This window comes from Ixodes scapularis, unplaced genomic scaffold (assembly GCF_016920785.2).
Source record: "Ixodes scapularis isolate PalLabHiFi unplaced genomic scaffold, ASM1692078v2 PGA_scaffold2__306_contigs__length_199485367, whole genome shotgun sequence".
NCBI lineage: Eukaryota > Metazoa > Arthropoda > Arachnida > Ixodida > Ixodidae > Ixodes > Ixodes scapularis.
Genome location: NW_024609857.1, coordinates 85707915 through 85722971, shown reverse-complemented (window position 1 = coordinate 85722971; position 15057 = coordinate 85707915). Strand labels below are relative to the sequence as shown.

The window sequence follows — 15057 nt, the reverse complement described above, 5'->3', positions numbered from 1 at the left end:
ATTACAAAAAGCTGGGAAGCAAAACATGAAACGAAACAAGGGGCAAATGAACACAGACAAGTAAAAACTACGTGGATGCGTTAAAAGAGCCGAGATACTTTTCGAGCGAAAATGAATCGGCGAGATGAGATCACAATGGCATTGCCATTTTCAGCGCTCGAGTCATGGGAACCGGGACTCGTCAAGGTGTATCCACACGACGGACCAAATCGCTCTTTTGGTCCGCGGGCCGCGCATCACGTGATCTTACGTCACCGGTTTTTATAGGTCCGCCGGCGGTCCGCGGCCCGCGCTTGTGAGAAATGCCAAGCGACTTTTCTTGCCCGGACCTTGGCGGCGGACCGCGGCGTTTTTAGTATAATTGAAGCGCTAAGTCTGGCAACAAGCTGACTTTTGCTGTTTGGATTGGAATCCATATCCAAAGTCGTTTTCTTTTGGCGCCAACTGTTGAAGACGAAGAAGACGAACCTTTTGTTGTCCGACGATGCAACTTTTTACTTCATCGCGCTCATGGAGCAATTCTCCGCTCCGTGGGAAAATAGTCGTGACGACTACCCAAATAATCATCTAAAGATGTCCGCATCCTTTTTTCGGTTCACTTAAGTCGTTTTCGTCCTCAATATTCAACGCCAGGGCCACCGCGGCCAAACGTCTCTTTCGTTCAACCTCCATCTTGGCTCCTTACAAATAGCCTCAAAGCAGCTCGCTGCATGCGTTTGGCGGAGCTGTGAGGTTGAGGGTTAGACCGGCCCGTTCACTCTGTCGTCTGCTCTTTTGGTCCGCCGTGTGGATGCTCATTGCAGCCGGGCGGCCCGCGGGCCGCGCATCACGTGATCAATCGGTCCGCGGCCCGGTCCGTCGTGTGACGGGACCCAGGTGGTGGTAGTCCCTCCGCCCCAGGAAGTGCCTCAGGGCCGGAACGGTTGTCGGGGGCGGCGGTGGTGGCAGGGATGGCGGCGGGAGCTGCCCGGGGGGCCAGCCGCCCCCGCAACGATGCGACGGGGCCTGTCCCGCGGCCGAGCAGCAGAACTTCCTCGCCCCAAGGCCCCGAGGTAGCGTTTGTTCCATCTCGGGCACACGATTTGGTTCCGAACTCTTGCGACGCACCGTCTTCCGTTCCCCGTCGGAGTGTCCCGAGAAGAGGTAGGTGATGAAGCCCGGCAGCAGATGGTCGAAGCTGGACGCCTTGTGAAGCCTGCTGGCCGCGCTCTGGTTGAAGGGTGACAGATACTCCCAAAGTAGGTCCCTCGAACCACCCAGCCAAAAATGGTTTCAACGGCGGTTAAGGTTCGACTCATGCGTTGGATCCTTCCCTTGACCACTTGCCAGTATACATCTGAACCTATTAGGACGCTTATGTTATTGTCCACTCTTGTGTCAAAATCTGGAGGAATGTCTGCGGCCTGAAATCCGTTTGAATGAAGTTGGGTCAGCAGATGATCATCAAGTTGCTGGTGCGATAACGTGCACACTCGGGGATTTCCAGTGCTTCAAATGTCACTTTCTGATTGCTACGATGGCCCTGAAGGGTCACAGCCACGCGTCGACAGGAGTGTTTGGTGGCTGTATTGCAAAATGTGTAGATGGTTAGATTTTCTCGGCCTACAACTTCGCAGCCGAGTTCTTCAGAAACATCCCGTCTGATAAACGTGCGCTGGCGGCCAGTATCTAGCAAGAGTCTTACGAGAACATTTCTTGGTGTCCCTGATGCCCACGCTCTAGCTGTTTGGAGAAGGACAGGAGAAGAACAGGAGTCGCTAGCTGGCGCGCTAACAATGGATGTGGCGTGTTCAGGGGGCTCTCCAGGTTGCGGAGTGTACGATGGGGCTGGCAGGGGACGTGACAGTTCACAAAGGATGGTCAAGGGATGACCCCCACATGTGGAACACGACAAGCTTCTGCCTGAACGGCAAACACGAGCGATGTGATTTCGCTTCCCTCATTTAAAGCAACAGCGCGCTCGTGCAAGCTTGGTTCGCTTATCTTGTGTTGAAAGTGGTGCCTGGCAGTTTTGGAGCTCGTGCTCCGGGGAACCACAGAAGGGGCACGCAGTTGATCGGTAGCCTTCCGATTCCGTCGATAGCGCGAGAGTTGGAGGGTAATTTGCCGAAACTGATTCTTGAGGTGTCGTTGGCGATATCCCTCGTCGAAAACGGTAACTTGCTCGATCTATTTGGCCATCTTCTCGGATTTCAACTTGCATCCTCAAGAATTTCATGATAATATTAACTTGGTCTTCTGGAGCCAGGTCCGGTGTACCCGTTGAAGAGGGTGGTGTGGATTCTCTCAGCTTCTGACGGTAAAGGATAGCCAGGTCAGCGGGAAGGCAGCGCATGAGAACTCGATGGAGAACGACTGCGTAACTGCTATGTGGAACCTCCAACCCTTCAAGAGACGTTGTGCGGAAACGTATTGCGTCGTGAAGCTGACGAAGTTTTGCCACGTCGCTGGAGGTGTTAATCACAGGTAAGTTCAAAAGCTGATCAATGTGATCGTCGATTAGAATGTCACGTCGTCCAAACCGATCCTGAAGTGTTCGCACTGCGAGTTCGTAGTTTTGGTCGGAGAGTCGAATTCCCTCGACGGCGCGTTTAGCGTGGTCTGTTAGATACGTCATGAGATATTTGAATTTTTCTATTGGTGAGAGATCGGGGTTTGTGTGGATGGTAACATTAAAATGGTCCCAAAATCCCTGCCAATCGCGGAGGTTACCGGCAAACACGGGGACTTGCAGTTTTGGAAGGGCGACAGTCCGGTGGCTCCTTACTATTGTTGCGGTTGATGGAGGGTTGACGGGAGGTGCCTCCGGGAGCCGAGGTTGAGCGTTGGTGGCGAAAGTGTATAGGGTGTTGTGGAGACGCGTGAGAGAGGTGCTGATGCGTAGCCGGTATTCTTCTGCACCCTCCACTTCGTCCTCTAAGGCGTCGTCCGTGATGGCCGCGAGGATGTCGCTGTCGAGGTCTTTGAGTGCGGCTTGTTTTTGCGTGAGGTACTCAAGTGGGATTCGCAGTTGGACTTCAGTGGAATCCGGGTTCTCCAGGAGAGCGTTGATTTGGGCGAGAGTGCGAGAGACGGCGGAGCGGACAACGCCACGGGTTCTGCGGAGGCGGTCCATGGCTTCTCAAGGGGTTTCGGCACCAAAATTATGTTGAGGAAAGAACCCGAGCGCATCCGTTTCGTTGGTGGCCGTTTTATTCTCTCGTGCTCCGATCGTCTTCTGTTCGTGGTCTCGTGCTTTCGCTGTCTTCTCTTTCTTCTTTCTGCTGGTGATTGAATTCCGGTGATCTACAACAGCCATCTTACCGATGACGTCACGGCTCTTGTGAGGTCACGTGACGAGCGGTCACTTTTGCGTACAACATGGCAGCAACCCGGGGGGGAGGCGCAACTTCCGAACTTCCGGTTTATCACTTTAAGACCCTCTATCTTGTTGCTCGTAGTGGTGTTTGCTCTCATATTGATCGTGATAGTACCACCCAAGGCAAATATTTCGAAGGTTGATGAGTGTTTTACAGCGAAGCTGTATACTTCTACCAGCCAAGGAAATTTTCGTGTCGTTGGCGTTGTAAGCAAAAAAGCTCCCGGCGAGCAATTGAAGGCAAAGCAGCATATCTCCTTTGAAATCAGGCATACAGCATACAGCTCAGTATCCGTTTCAATGAAAAAAACAAAAAAACAAGCCTCAAAACCACATGATGGATGATAAGGCGCGTGTGAACAATAGGAACACTTTCTCACGCGTTTCAGTAAAGATTAGATTTGCAGCTACTTCGAAAGGTGTTGACGTCATTCGAAGCCCTCGTGTGAAGTGCAAACCGCGTAATGGATGATAACGACGCCTGCGAACAATGCGAAGCACGTTCCTTCTACCCGCGTGTGTTTTCGTGTCGGCGTTCTCTCGAAAAAAAAAAGACTTCAGAAGATTGAAGCGAAAAGTACAAACACCACGCATACAACATACCAGCAAAACATTCGTTTTAATAAAGAAGAATCCCAAAAAAAGCATCATAACCATATAATTAACGATAAGGAGCTCCTGAAAACAATGCGAAGGACGTAGCGCTCACCGATCTCACCGCATACGTTCCCGGTGAAGATTACTGTTGCCCAAGCTGCCGCGGCGATGGCGGCTTGGGACGTGGAAAGTGGTGTCACTAGCCCCGTTTTTTAAATAAAAGAAGAACCCGCCCCCGTTTCACCTTTCGTCCGGACGCAGCGGATGCCTACGAGCTGTCCTAGCCAATCCCGTTCTGTGGACGTGACCTGTGATACGCTTTCCGCGCGTCGCTCTGTCCCCTCTCTAAGGTCACGTGACACTCACATGGCCTCCGATGGCTCGTAACATCCGCTGCGCTTAAACGTAAGATGAAAGGGAGTATAGCAACTGATTTCATTGTTGCTGCAGCACCGCGATGAATAGGCCACGCATAGGTAGGACTCCCGAGGAGCAGCGTGAATACTAAGAGCGGAATAGTGAAAAGAAACGGCAATATATATACGACCAGCGGCGGCGTGCTGCGACCGGTGGTGGCATTTCGTATAGTGCAGTGTGCAATCGCTGCAGGTGATACCACAGCTTTGCTGACCAACCACCTTCACAGCGTGGATTGGAGCCCCGATCTTTTTTTAAGTAACTAATTTTTTAAGTATTATTTCACACCCGTAAACTGACGTCCGTTGCGGTCTCTGACGTTATTTATCGCTCGGAGGGCTCATTCAAACAGTGCCCGTTTTCTTATGTTGAGTAATGGTACTGGATATTCCATCGGTGCCATTCGTGCCTCGTATACCGTTGTCAGCAATACAAGTACCAGCTGCGTAGGCTACAAGCGAAGTATGTATGCCCCGGGGACTCATAATATCATGTAGGAAAACCTAAGCGAAGGTGCCTGTGTAAATGAACCTTTATTTTGAGCGTTTTTCTGGTTTTCTGTATGTTTTATTGGCACAGCTTGCGCTCCACCACCCGGTGTTGGGGTTTGCGTTCGCCCCCCAAAAACTAGCTTTCTTTTGTTTGCCGATAAATATTTATCGTCGGCTGCGTTCATCGTGTCGCCTTGTAAGGTGCCACCGCGCGCTGTCACCGCGAAGCGGCCTGAACGAAGGGGTCGAGTGGGTAACAAGCAGGGCCGGATTAAGGTACGGGCTAAGGGGCCTGCAGCCCCGGGCCCCGACTCTCTGGAAGCCCCCATGCGCAGCTCGTAGAAAAAAAAACACAAAAAAACGAAACCTGAAAATATTTCGGAAAGCGATGTTGCTTTGCCGCAGCATTCGAGAAGAGGGATATACAAAGATAATGGCGATGTCAGCGAGGCCGAACGCGCACTTCGCGTAGCACACTTCTATCCCTGTACAAAGCCGGCCCTTTGGGTGGGTGACCGGCCCCTTAGGGTGCTTGTCCGCTTTCTTTTGAAAGCGGCTTCGAGCAAACGAAGAAAACACGCGAGGGGCCCCACGATCTGGGGTGTTTCGCCCTTCTTTTTTTTTTTTTTTTTTGCCAGGAAGGGAAATGTCATAAACACCTCCCCCCTCACCCTACTCGGGCTCGTGTCTCGTGCGCGCAAACACCCGTTTTTGAGCAGCGCTTACACTTTGAAAGTGCGGCCTTCGACGCTTCTGGGGAAGGGAACAAAGCTGCATGCCGTCTCCGCGGTGGTCTTGCCGGAGTGCTCCCTAGTTGAAGCCAGACGGGAATGGTAATTTTTTTTTTTTTTATTTTATTTTGAGACTACTCTATATTGATTAAAAAATAAAGGAAACTGCAGTATTTCCCAAGTTCATTGCCTTAACCAGACATCATTATCATCATCATCGTCGCCATCATCATGATCGTTAGGGCCCCGGAAGCGTCCTTAGCCCAGGGCCCCGATATGCCTTAATCCGCCTCTGGTAACAAGCACCCCAGTGAGCCTTTTGTTTTCCACATATATCGATCGTCCAGCCGCACCGCTTGTGCCGCCTTGTAATATGCCCCCACGGACTGTCACCGCGAAGCGGCGTGAATGAGGGGGTCAGGTGGGTTGGCACGAGCCGCCGTGATACAACACGCCGCATTCCGCCATGCACTGCACCTCCAAAAAGGGGAAACGCCACCGCCGTCCTTGAAAAGAGCTGTGTACTTATCTCAAACAAGGAAAGGGCGAGCGCGAAAGGGTCATTATATCGCCTCCTGCTTGCGAAAGAGCGGAACGTTCAAACAGGCCAATCAACACCCAAGATTTGATCCATGGTTTTACTTCGTGAGCGAACGGCAATACGCGGCCGAGATCGACTTGCGCCGCCTTGTTAACTATTGCTCTCTTCAACGAGCTATCCAAACGGCCTCGGAAAACTACCGAGTAATTTCTTCGGGCTGTCGCTTCGCAGCCAATGATATCCAGACATTAGACGATACATGCGCCGAAGGTAAAATCACGAAGCGAGAAACCTGGACGTACCACGCCCTGCGTTTTTTTAAGTTGTCATTGAGCGTTGAAGTATTAACCAATATTGCCCGTTTCCGAGCCTAGTTTTAGCAGGCAAGTTGGTGATGATCGAGCGTGACATAATTTTGCTGGCAGTGCACATATATGTTACCTGACTCGAGGCAGCGTTTGTCATCTGTTTCCCTAGAGCCAGGGTCACCGCTTATATTTACATCATACAAAAGACAGTGAGTAGGCATCAGCCACTGCGATATCCGCGGTTCGAATGCCGCGTGTCAAGTTTCTCCCCGAACTAGTTGCCATGCGCCATCCGAAGCACGTATTTCGTGATGAGTTGCGTTCGAATCTGTTTTCAGACTCTCTTTTGCGCGATGTATTGGCGACGTGCGCGACCGAAAGCGTCGCTGTGGTCGGCCTTCCACGATTGGCCCAAAAGCTGACTATGACGTCGGAAAGGGTATACCATCGACGGAAATAAGAGGAATGAAAGAACTTTAATTTCGACGGTGTTGGCAGTGTTGCTTTGAGAGCGCAATGATTTCAGGCTTCCACCATGCCATTTACAAACACCATCGAACTTGTTGTTCGCAAGGTAATGACGTCACAAGGGGGAACCATAGGAGGGCGCCATCAGAACATCTCGCCGCTAATAAGCGACCCCGACTTAAAGCCGCGGACAATGCTAACGCGTCACTCCAAAGACAGTCGGCAGACACTGTCCGAGGCATTCTCTTATGACGGTCCCGTGACATTGGTCACACGAGAACTGACTGCGGACAAAGCATACTTGAAGGCTTCGAAGATTCTTGAGGTGGCAGGTACCGTGTCGTTTGGATAATATAGGAGCAGTGCGACTTATGCTGTATTCGCACAAGTCTTGATCTTCCGAAAAAAAGAAAAAACAAGTATAGGGCGAGCGAGCATTTGCACCACGAAGTCGCATGTATTTGAGTCGTCTGAGTCTTTCTTTTCGCGGACCTCCTGGCGACCTTCGAAAGCTCACCAAACAAAAAACTGAGAAAAAAAAGAAAAAAAAAAACAAAAAAAACGCTCCACACTGTGAAAGGAGTCATGGAACGATTTTTCTACTTTCGCTAAATACCACTTAGAATCTCTCTCCAATATTAATAACTATAGTCGGTTGCAAGCTAAGAAAAAACCGGAAATGCCTCTCGGAGGAAAATGTAATCCTACGCCGAGAAACGCCAGCCAATCGTTTTCATGACGTCAGGACTCCGTGGACCAATCGCGATCCTTTTGAAAAAAAAAAAAAAAAAAAGCCCAACATGGCTGCTGGCCTTAGCAACGCGACGCTAGTTTCTCGTGACAATTATTCTGCTTTTTTGCACCGTGTTTTACGTGCCCGAGGTTACGCCACGAAATCTTAATGGTATCGGCTTGCGTTTGCAGCAGTTTTGGCGCAACAACGTGAGAATCCAACGACGCTATCGCCAACGAAAATTTCGAAGCGGGTGCGAGGCTTAGCACTGCTGAGAGGTATGTTAGACGGTATGTTAGACAGTATCTTGGACAGAAAATGAATGGGGAAGACGGTACATTGGACATGACTTTCTTTCTTTACTAAACAGCCATTTCGTTGACAAAAACGTATTCTAAATTATTTAAATGTCCTGAATGAATTAAATAAATATTGTAGTAGTTTAAGACACGTTTCCTGGAGGAAGAAAAAACAACGTTGCTAGCGAACTACTTTCTCGACGGCGGACGCACTTCAGATGGGCGCAATGCGCTTGTGGGTGGAGCTAAAAGATTGTTCTTAGGTTGCATCCGACTATAGAGAAACTTGCCTTAGTTTTCCTTTCTATATAGGCAATCGCAGTCGCCCAAATAATTCGGGAAATATGAGAATCGTTTATCCCCTCACCTAGGAGCCAGAACAAGCGGTCACGTGGCCTGGTGCCTATCCTATGCCGCCAACTTTAGTCATACCCACGCGCTGGTGTTGGGAAAGTAGTAGACTCGTGCTTAGCTCCAGACATTGTGAGAATTCGGCTGTTTTTATCACCGCAGTGATTGGACACGAGCCACTGTGACCCGAGTGTCCGTCGAGACATTGATTGTTACGAGCCAAAGTCGAGTGCTCACGCAGTTTTCGTGTCCAACCCACGAGCCGCGCTCGACCGTCGTCAGGCGGGTTGGTTTCGATCCCACAATTACGTCATCGAGCTTTGCGGAGCCAAGACTGAAAGAAATAGTCCACTTTTATTCTCGCAATTTCACCGCGACAAAGGAGCTTCTAAATCAGTGGCTGTTTGTGCGAGTATACTTGGGCCATACTAGGACCAGTATGCCTCTGCAGAGCCATAAACATTCCAACCCGATATCGTTTCATCACCCCTTCAAAGCTGTTGGTCATTCATAATCCATCCCCAAATGCAGGGGGACAAACGAGGAGGCCCGGTCGCTAAGACGGGACGACGGATATTCTGTAGGCCGGTCGCAGATTTTCGTCGGATGCCCGCGAGCTCGGGAGATTAGCGAACACCCGTGACGCAGAGCGCGTGACCTCAAAACTCGATTATGTTTAATTCTCTCATCGGGGAGAAACCCCGTCGTGCGAATGCACCACTAATGTAACCGACCGAATAAGGATGCCCAAATGCTGCGCTGTGAAACACCCTGTAGGTCTACTTTTCCGCATAGGGGTTGGAGAGCCTATAAACGGGCTAATTGAGAGGAGGCGTCTCGTAGTCGGTCGAACGACGCAGCTTAAAGCATGCGCACTATAACAAAAAAAAAAGGTATTTCTGACAAATCATCTCAGCAGAGAAGTACGGCTATTGAAATGCTTTCCGAAGTTCCAGCATTTCAATAGCTCTTGTAACCCAGGGAGCGTACAAATCTTGGTTTGCTGTTAAAATGTTTTCAAAAATAACACCCACCAACCCCCCCCCCCCCCCACCCCCCCACCCCCCAAAAAAAGGAAATAAATAAAAAAGAATAAAAAGTTGGAACACCGGTTTCAAGTTTTGCTAAAAGTAATACCCGGAAACTTTCGCAATAATAAAAAAAAACGGAAATTATACATTTCAATAAAGAAAATTATCTTTATAAACACACCCCTATAATTAGATCCTTCAAAAATAAATACAGTTGCAATCTTCTTTTTTTTCAATAAATATATACTTGTTTATGTTTTGTTTTGCGGATCGAGAAACCAACTTGCCTTTGAGGATCTCGATCCGAGGTGACCTCCCTCCGGTTTTCCGTTATCCACCTCAGGAGCCTGTCTAGTCTCTCCGGCTCGTCGAAGTTCGCCCACACTGCGTCCTCCAGTCCCTTGTTCAGGTTCCAGCTCAGCGCGTCGGGCTCCCTCGGCATGCACAGGTACTTGAGCTCATCGCGGCCGTTCACGAAGTCCCGATGCTCTCCGACGACCGAGAAACAGCCGACCTCGCGAGGAGCCGCATACTGGGGTACCCTCCGGACGTCCCTGCCAGCGTCTGTTGGGAAGGACCCCACGAAGGTACCGGAGACTGCTGCTGCCATCCCAGGCTCAATCTTCCGACCGGAGGACATGTCTTGCCGTTCAAAGGGTGAAAATATGTCAGACACAAAGGCTGTAGATGTGCCTGTCCAAATCTAACGCCGGTGTTTTGGATATCCGCCTGGATTAGGAATAGAAGAATGGCAGCATACATATGCATGAAAGCAATACCCGTGTTTGCGGTAACCTTTTGCCTGATGGGATGTAAACCATAAACCTCGCTAGACCCCGACTGAAGAAAGCGATGTCGAGCCCGTCGCGCACAAAGATATAAAAGTGAGCCAGGTATCAGTGGAGTGTGCTTAAACACAACGCGGCTGCCTGAGTGTAGGGAACTCAAGATACGATACTTGATAATGTTTCTCTCGAGCGGGGCAGAGTCCAGAAAGAACCAAATTTAACACTCGCCAGAAGTATCTGCCGCTCTTTAGTCGGTATTCTGTTTCATTTCAGTGCCGTGTGTTTCATGTGAGTCTTATCAAGAATATGCGAGGCACAGGTATATTCTTTCTCTTTCAAGCCCAGCCTCGGAAGTCTAGCCTCCTTCGCGTACGATGTCGACGTTCGATATCGTAGCATTCCTCACCCTGCACAGGCGCACGCCCATTTGCTTGAGCCTATCTTAATAGATTAATATCCATACCCCACAGTGGCGTAGCCATGGGGGAGGCTTATGGGGCTTCACCCCCCCCCCCCCCCCCGAAATCCTGCCTACCCTGTAATATATATATAAAGTTTGGACCCCGTCTTCCTTCTATCGGTACCCTAATTTATGGACATCCCAGCAACCTCAAACTCAAAACTCAAACTCTTTATTTCTCTCCGTTTGGAGAGGGGAGACAGAGAAAAAAGCAACTCAGTTGTTGCTTGACGAGCCTCTGCCTCCCCACAGCAGCGAAAGAAGACAGCGTGTACATACAAATGTTTTTTTCACCATCACACTTAGGGCACAAAAATAAACAACATTAGATGGAGAAGGGGGAAAAGTAATCGATTTAGCCAAGTTTACAAATTCCAGGGGCACTCTCTCACAAACATGGAACGTACATTTTTTATGGTTTCATTCAAAACTTTTACATTCAACTCACTCAGGCGATTTAAAAAACGAGGTACTATATATTTCAATGTCTGATTTCCGTAGTTCGTTCTAGAGTGCGGCACTAACCATGCGTCTGCAGACCTAGTTTCATAAGTAACCTCCCTCATCCTAAGGTTGGAAATAGATATGAATATATTTTCTTTTTGGCAAAAAGATCTTTTCAATGCAATAAAAAGTTTATAATACTGATTAGGAATCTGTACAATATTCAATTTAATAAATAATGGACTAGTATGACTATTATACTCAGTATTACATATAATACGAACCGCTTTTTTTTGTAGAATATGTAGCAGTTTTATGCTCGTAGTGGTCGTATTCCCCCATACCAAGAAGCAATAATTATATCTTGAGTAGAAAAGGAAATTATATATAAGGAGCATAACCGAGATCGGGAGGATGTGGCGATATTTGCACATAATACCTACAACTCTTGATAATTTTAGACATGTCTGTTGTACAGTTTCGTCCCATGACATGTATTGATTAAATATAATTCCGAGAACTTTTACGCTTTCAACTATATCTATACAGTGTGTTCCAAGAGAAAGAATGGACGTATAGAAACAGTTTGTATTTCGTGATCTAAATAATACGGCTTTTGTCTTACTGCCATTTATTTTTATATGAATTTGAATTTGTCCAGGTATTTAACTTTTCCAAAAAAATATTTGCGGCACTTATAATCTGATCAGTATCATCACCTGAAAAGAATATGCTAGTATCATCAGCGTAAATAATGAGACTCACATTTTTATCAATATTTACGATGTCATTTATGTATAGATTAAAAAGAAGTGGTCCCAAAATGCTCCCTTGCGGTACGCCGGCAGTTTGTTTCCTAAGATCCGATTGTTTTTTTATTTATTTCAACACACTGGTACCGATAACTAAGATAACTTCTTATCATATCTAGAGCAACGCCGCGAACGCCATAGATATGCAGCTTTTGAAGTAACGTGCCAAGATTAATGCGACCGAACGCCTTTAAAAAATCTATGAATACTCCGAGTGTTAATAACTTTTTTCAATAGTGTTTAAAATTAATTCCTTTTGTTTTAACAAGGCAAGTTCGGTAGAGAAACCCCTCCTAAATCCGTATTGACAGGGCGTTAATAGAAAACTTTTCGCAAAAACTATACAACCTGTGATGTATTATTTTTTTCTAGAGCTTTTGAAAATATCGGCCAGACAGAAATCGGTCTATAATTTTCGAGGTTGTTTTTATCTCCAGCTTTATATAGCAAAGATACCTTTGCTACCTGCATCTTTTGCGGAAAAGTTCCGTTCTCGATTGCTAGATTAAAAATATATGTTAAACAAGGAACAATCCACCGCAAAACATGCGTGATAGTTTTAATTTGAAAACCTCGGACCTCCCCAACCCCCCAAAGAAAAACCCCTGCCTATGCTACTACTACTCCAAAAGTCAATGTGACTATTCGCTACCTTGATTATGAAACTGGAAATTATATTGGATTCTATCTGGAAACCTGAAATCCAGATTGCAGACAAAGTATTGTCAAAGGTATATAAACGGTTTTTGTCTCTGCGTATCTATTTTTCACGGTCTCTATGATTTTTGTCGTTGTCCGTCCAGATAGCGAACACCAATAATACGTGGCGCCAGACACATTTACGAATTGTTCACCATACTTTAACTTAAAAATAGAGAATAAACTTAACATTATCGTCTCGGTGCAATATTATTTCGCACAGTGAATATTTTGTTTCGTACACGGCGAGCCTTTTTACATAATACGCCCGAAACTAGGCCAGCAAAGCTCATTAGGTTTTATTCTCCTTCGCTTCGTGCCACAGAACCAAACTTTGTGCTTCAAATGAAACGACTTCTACATGCCTGATCAAAGAAAGCAAGCTCTGTTTTGTTGCGGGAATTGTTGCTTCTTTGCGTTCATAAATATCGATCCATCTCAACCAAAGCCAACACTGTGTATCAAACTACACACACTCGTTCCAAACAGACGCGCCACTTTCTCGTACTCCGCTCGCTTGCGTTCCAGCTTTCGTTCGGGTCGAGTCTCGACTTTCCCGGCTGTTGCTCTCCACGGCTGCATCCGGCCGCTGCGGGTACGAAGTTCAGCTCGCCCCCTCGCGCGCCATCCTCTCCGCAGAGTAAAGCCGATGCCGTTGTCAAAAGTTCCAACAAACTCCACGAATAATAGCCATGAATGGTACGTATGCCTCAGGGGTGTCGTGGTGCCGCCAGCTGGGAGGGCGGGACAACGTATTTCCACTATCGTACATTGAAGAAAATCTTAGCTCCACTTGCACTCGTGATGGGCAGTCACCTGAATACGTCCCTATATTGTAACGAAGAAAATAAGGACTCCTCCGTTGATGAACGATAGTGATGTTAACAAACAATTGTTTATTTAAGGAATAGGATATAAAATCTTTACGGCAGATATGGCCAATTCTTCAGCAAATGTTGGGGGAATAATCCTGACCTAAGGAAACTTTCCCTACCATTCTCCTTGGCCACACACACCCTCGGCGGGAGCCCCGACCTCTGCCAAACTCGACAAACAAGGTTCCAGACAAAGGCGGGCGAGCCGAACTCCTCCACAGCCGTAAGGGGTCCCAAGTTTGCGAGCTAGCGGGCGGACGGCTCCACAGCGGAAGGGGGGTCGGATGTGCAGGTTGGTTTCCAGAGGCAGAGAGATGTCCAAAGCTTGCTATCCGGGAGCCAAGACCTTACGGCCCCTCCGTCGCCGCTTATATTGGGTTCAGCAGCATTCTGGGGTCCTCCAGTCCATCAATCATAAAGTTTTGGAAGGACCAATCAAGAGGGGTTTCCTGAGCACCAATCAAAAGGCTCGGAGCCCAAAGCAAATACGAACATCTAAAAAACAAGCGCATATACGAGACAGAACACATTCCAAACGAAGCCCACAAGAGCAGCCATAAACAATAGAAAGCACATTCTTAGACACAGACGTTATACATACGCAGAGCAAAACCACCTTCGAAGTAGAGATCCCAAATGTAAACATACACAAGACAAAACGTTTCCAACACGGGGTTCTAGAAACTAAGTGTAGCGTTACAGCATTCACGTTCGCCCCCAGTTGGGGCCCCCCGACTCCCGTGGAATCCAACAGCCGTCCCGTGTAGACGGGAAGAACTCTCGAAAAAGGCAAAAACATAAAGTGAAGCTAGACTAAATACTCACGCGAGCAAAACTTCGCGACAATATACATGGCTTGCACGTGACGTGATTTCACCATGTTGGTGGTTGTCGTGGGTTTGGAAAAAAAAGGTTCAATTCTGATGAAAAGCAAATTTATATCTTGATTAGACCGTTTGGCATAGCAACGTTTGGATTGCAAACTTATTATTATACGCCTAACGACAAATGTCTTTTATATGAGTATTTATTCAACGTCCCTTAGATTATTATTATAACAAAGAATAAAATATACAGCTATAGACCATAAACCCACCATCAGCATTATTGTTAGCATATTTAAAGGCTTAAAATTCAAAACTAGTGCATACACCTCTAACCGAATGTATGCTGGATAAAAAAAATGTATAAAAAATTCGACGCAAAAAATATATACAGGGTGTCACAAAAGAAAATTTACACGGTCTTTTTCACCGCAAAAATAAACTAGGCATCGCCAAATGCTCATTCTCCGCCCAAAGGTAGCGCTAGAGGTCACAACCAGATGCCAAAGTTTCAGCTCGATCCGATAACTTAATCCAAAGTTATAAATGCTTTTATGAAAATTTCAATGGAAAAATGGCGGCCGACGAAGTTTTCGAATACATGGGGCTCTATGGCACCAGAAACCGAAAACGGGCAAAAATGGGCTCGGCATTTGCTCTTTTTTAGCATATTTCGAGGCTTAAGGCTGCGGTACCACGGCGGCCATCTTGAACAAGACATTAGTTGAGCCACCAGGGCGGCGTTGGCTGTCCGTGTGAGCACTGAGCAAATGCTGCAAAACCTGCGCGCCAATTTCGAAACTCTTTTTCCCGTCGCTTGCCCGACCTAG

At 47.6% G+C, this 15057-nt stretch overlaps 1 protein-coding gene across 1 annotated transcript in view; it reads right to left on the bottom strand.

Moving 5' to 3' along the window:
* LOC8053173 (decapping and exoribonuclease protein) overlaps nt 1-10179 on the bottom strand; it is a 75932-nt gene extending 65753 nt beyond the window's left edge. Inside the window, exon 1 of the mRNA XM_040206930.3 lies at nt 9613-10179. Within this exon, the coding sequence (XP_040062864.2) occupies nt 9613-9965 (353 nt within the window). The 5' untranslated portion in view covers nt 9966-10179. The remainder of the gene's footprint in view (nt 1-9612) is intronic.
* Nucleotides 10180-15057: the final 4878 nt, after the last annotated feature.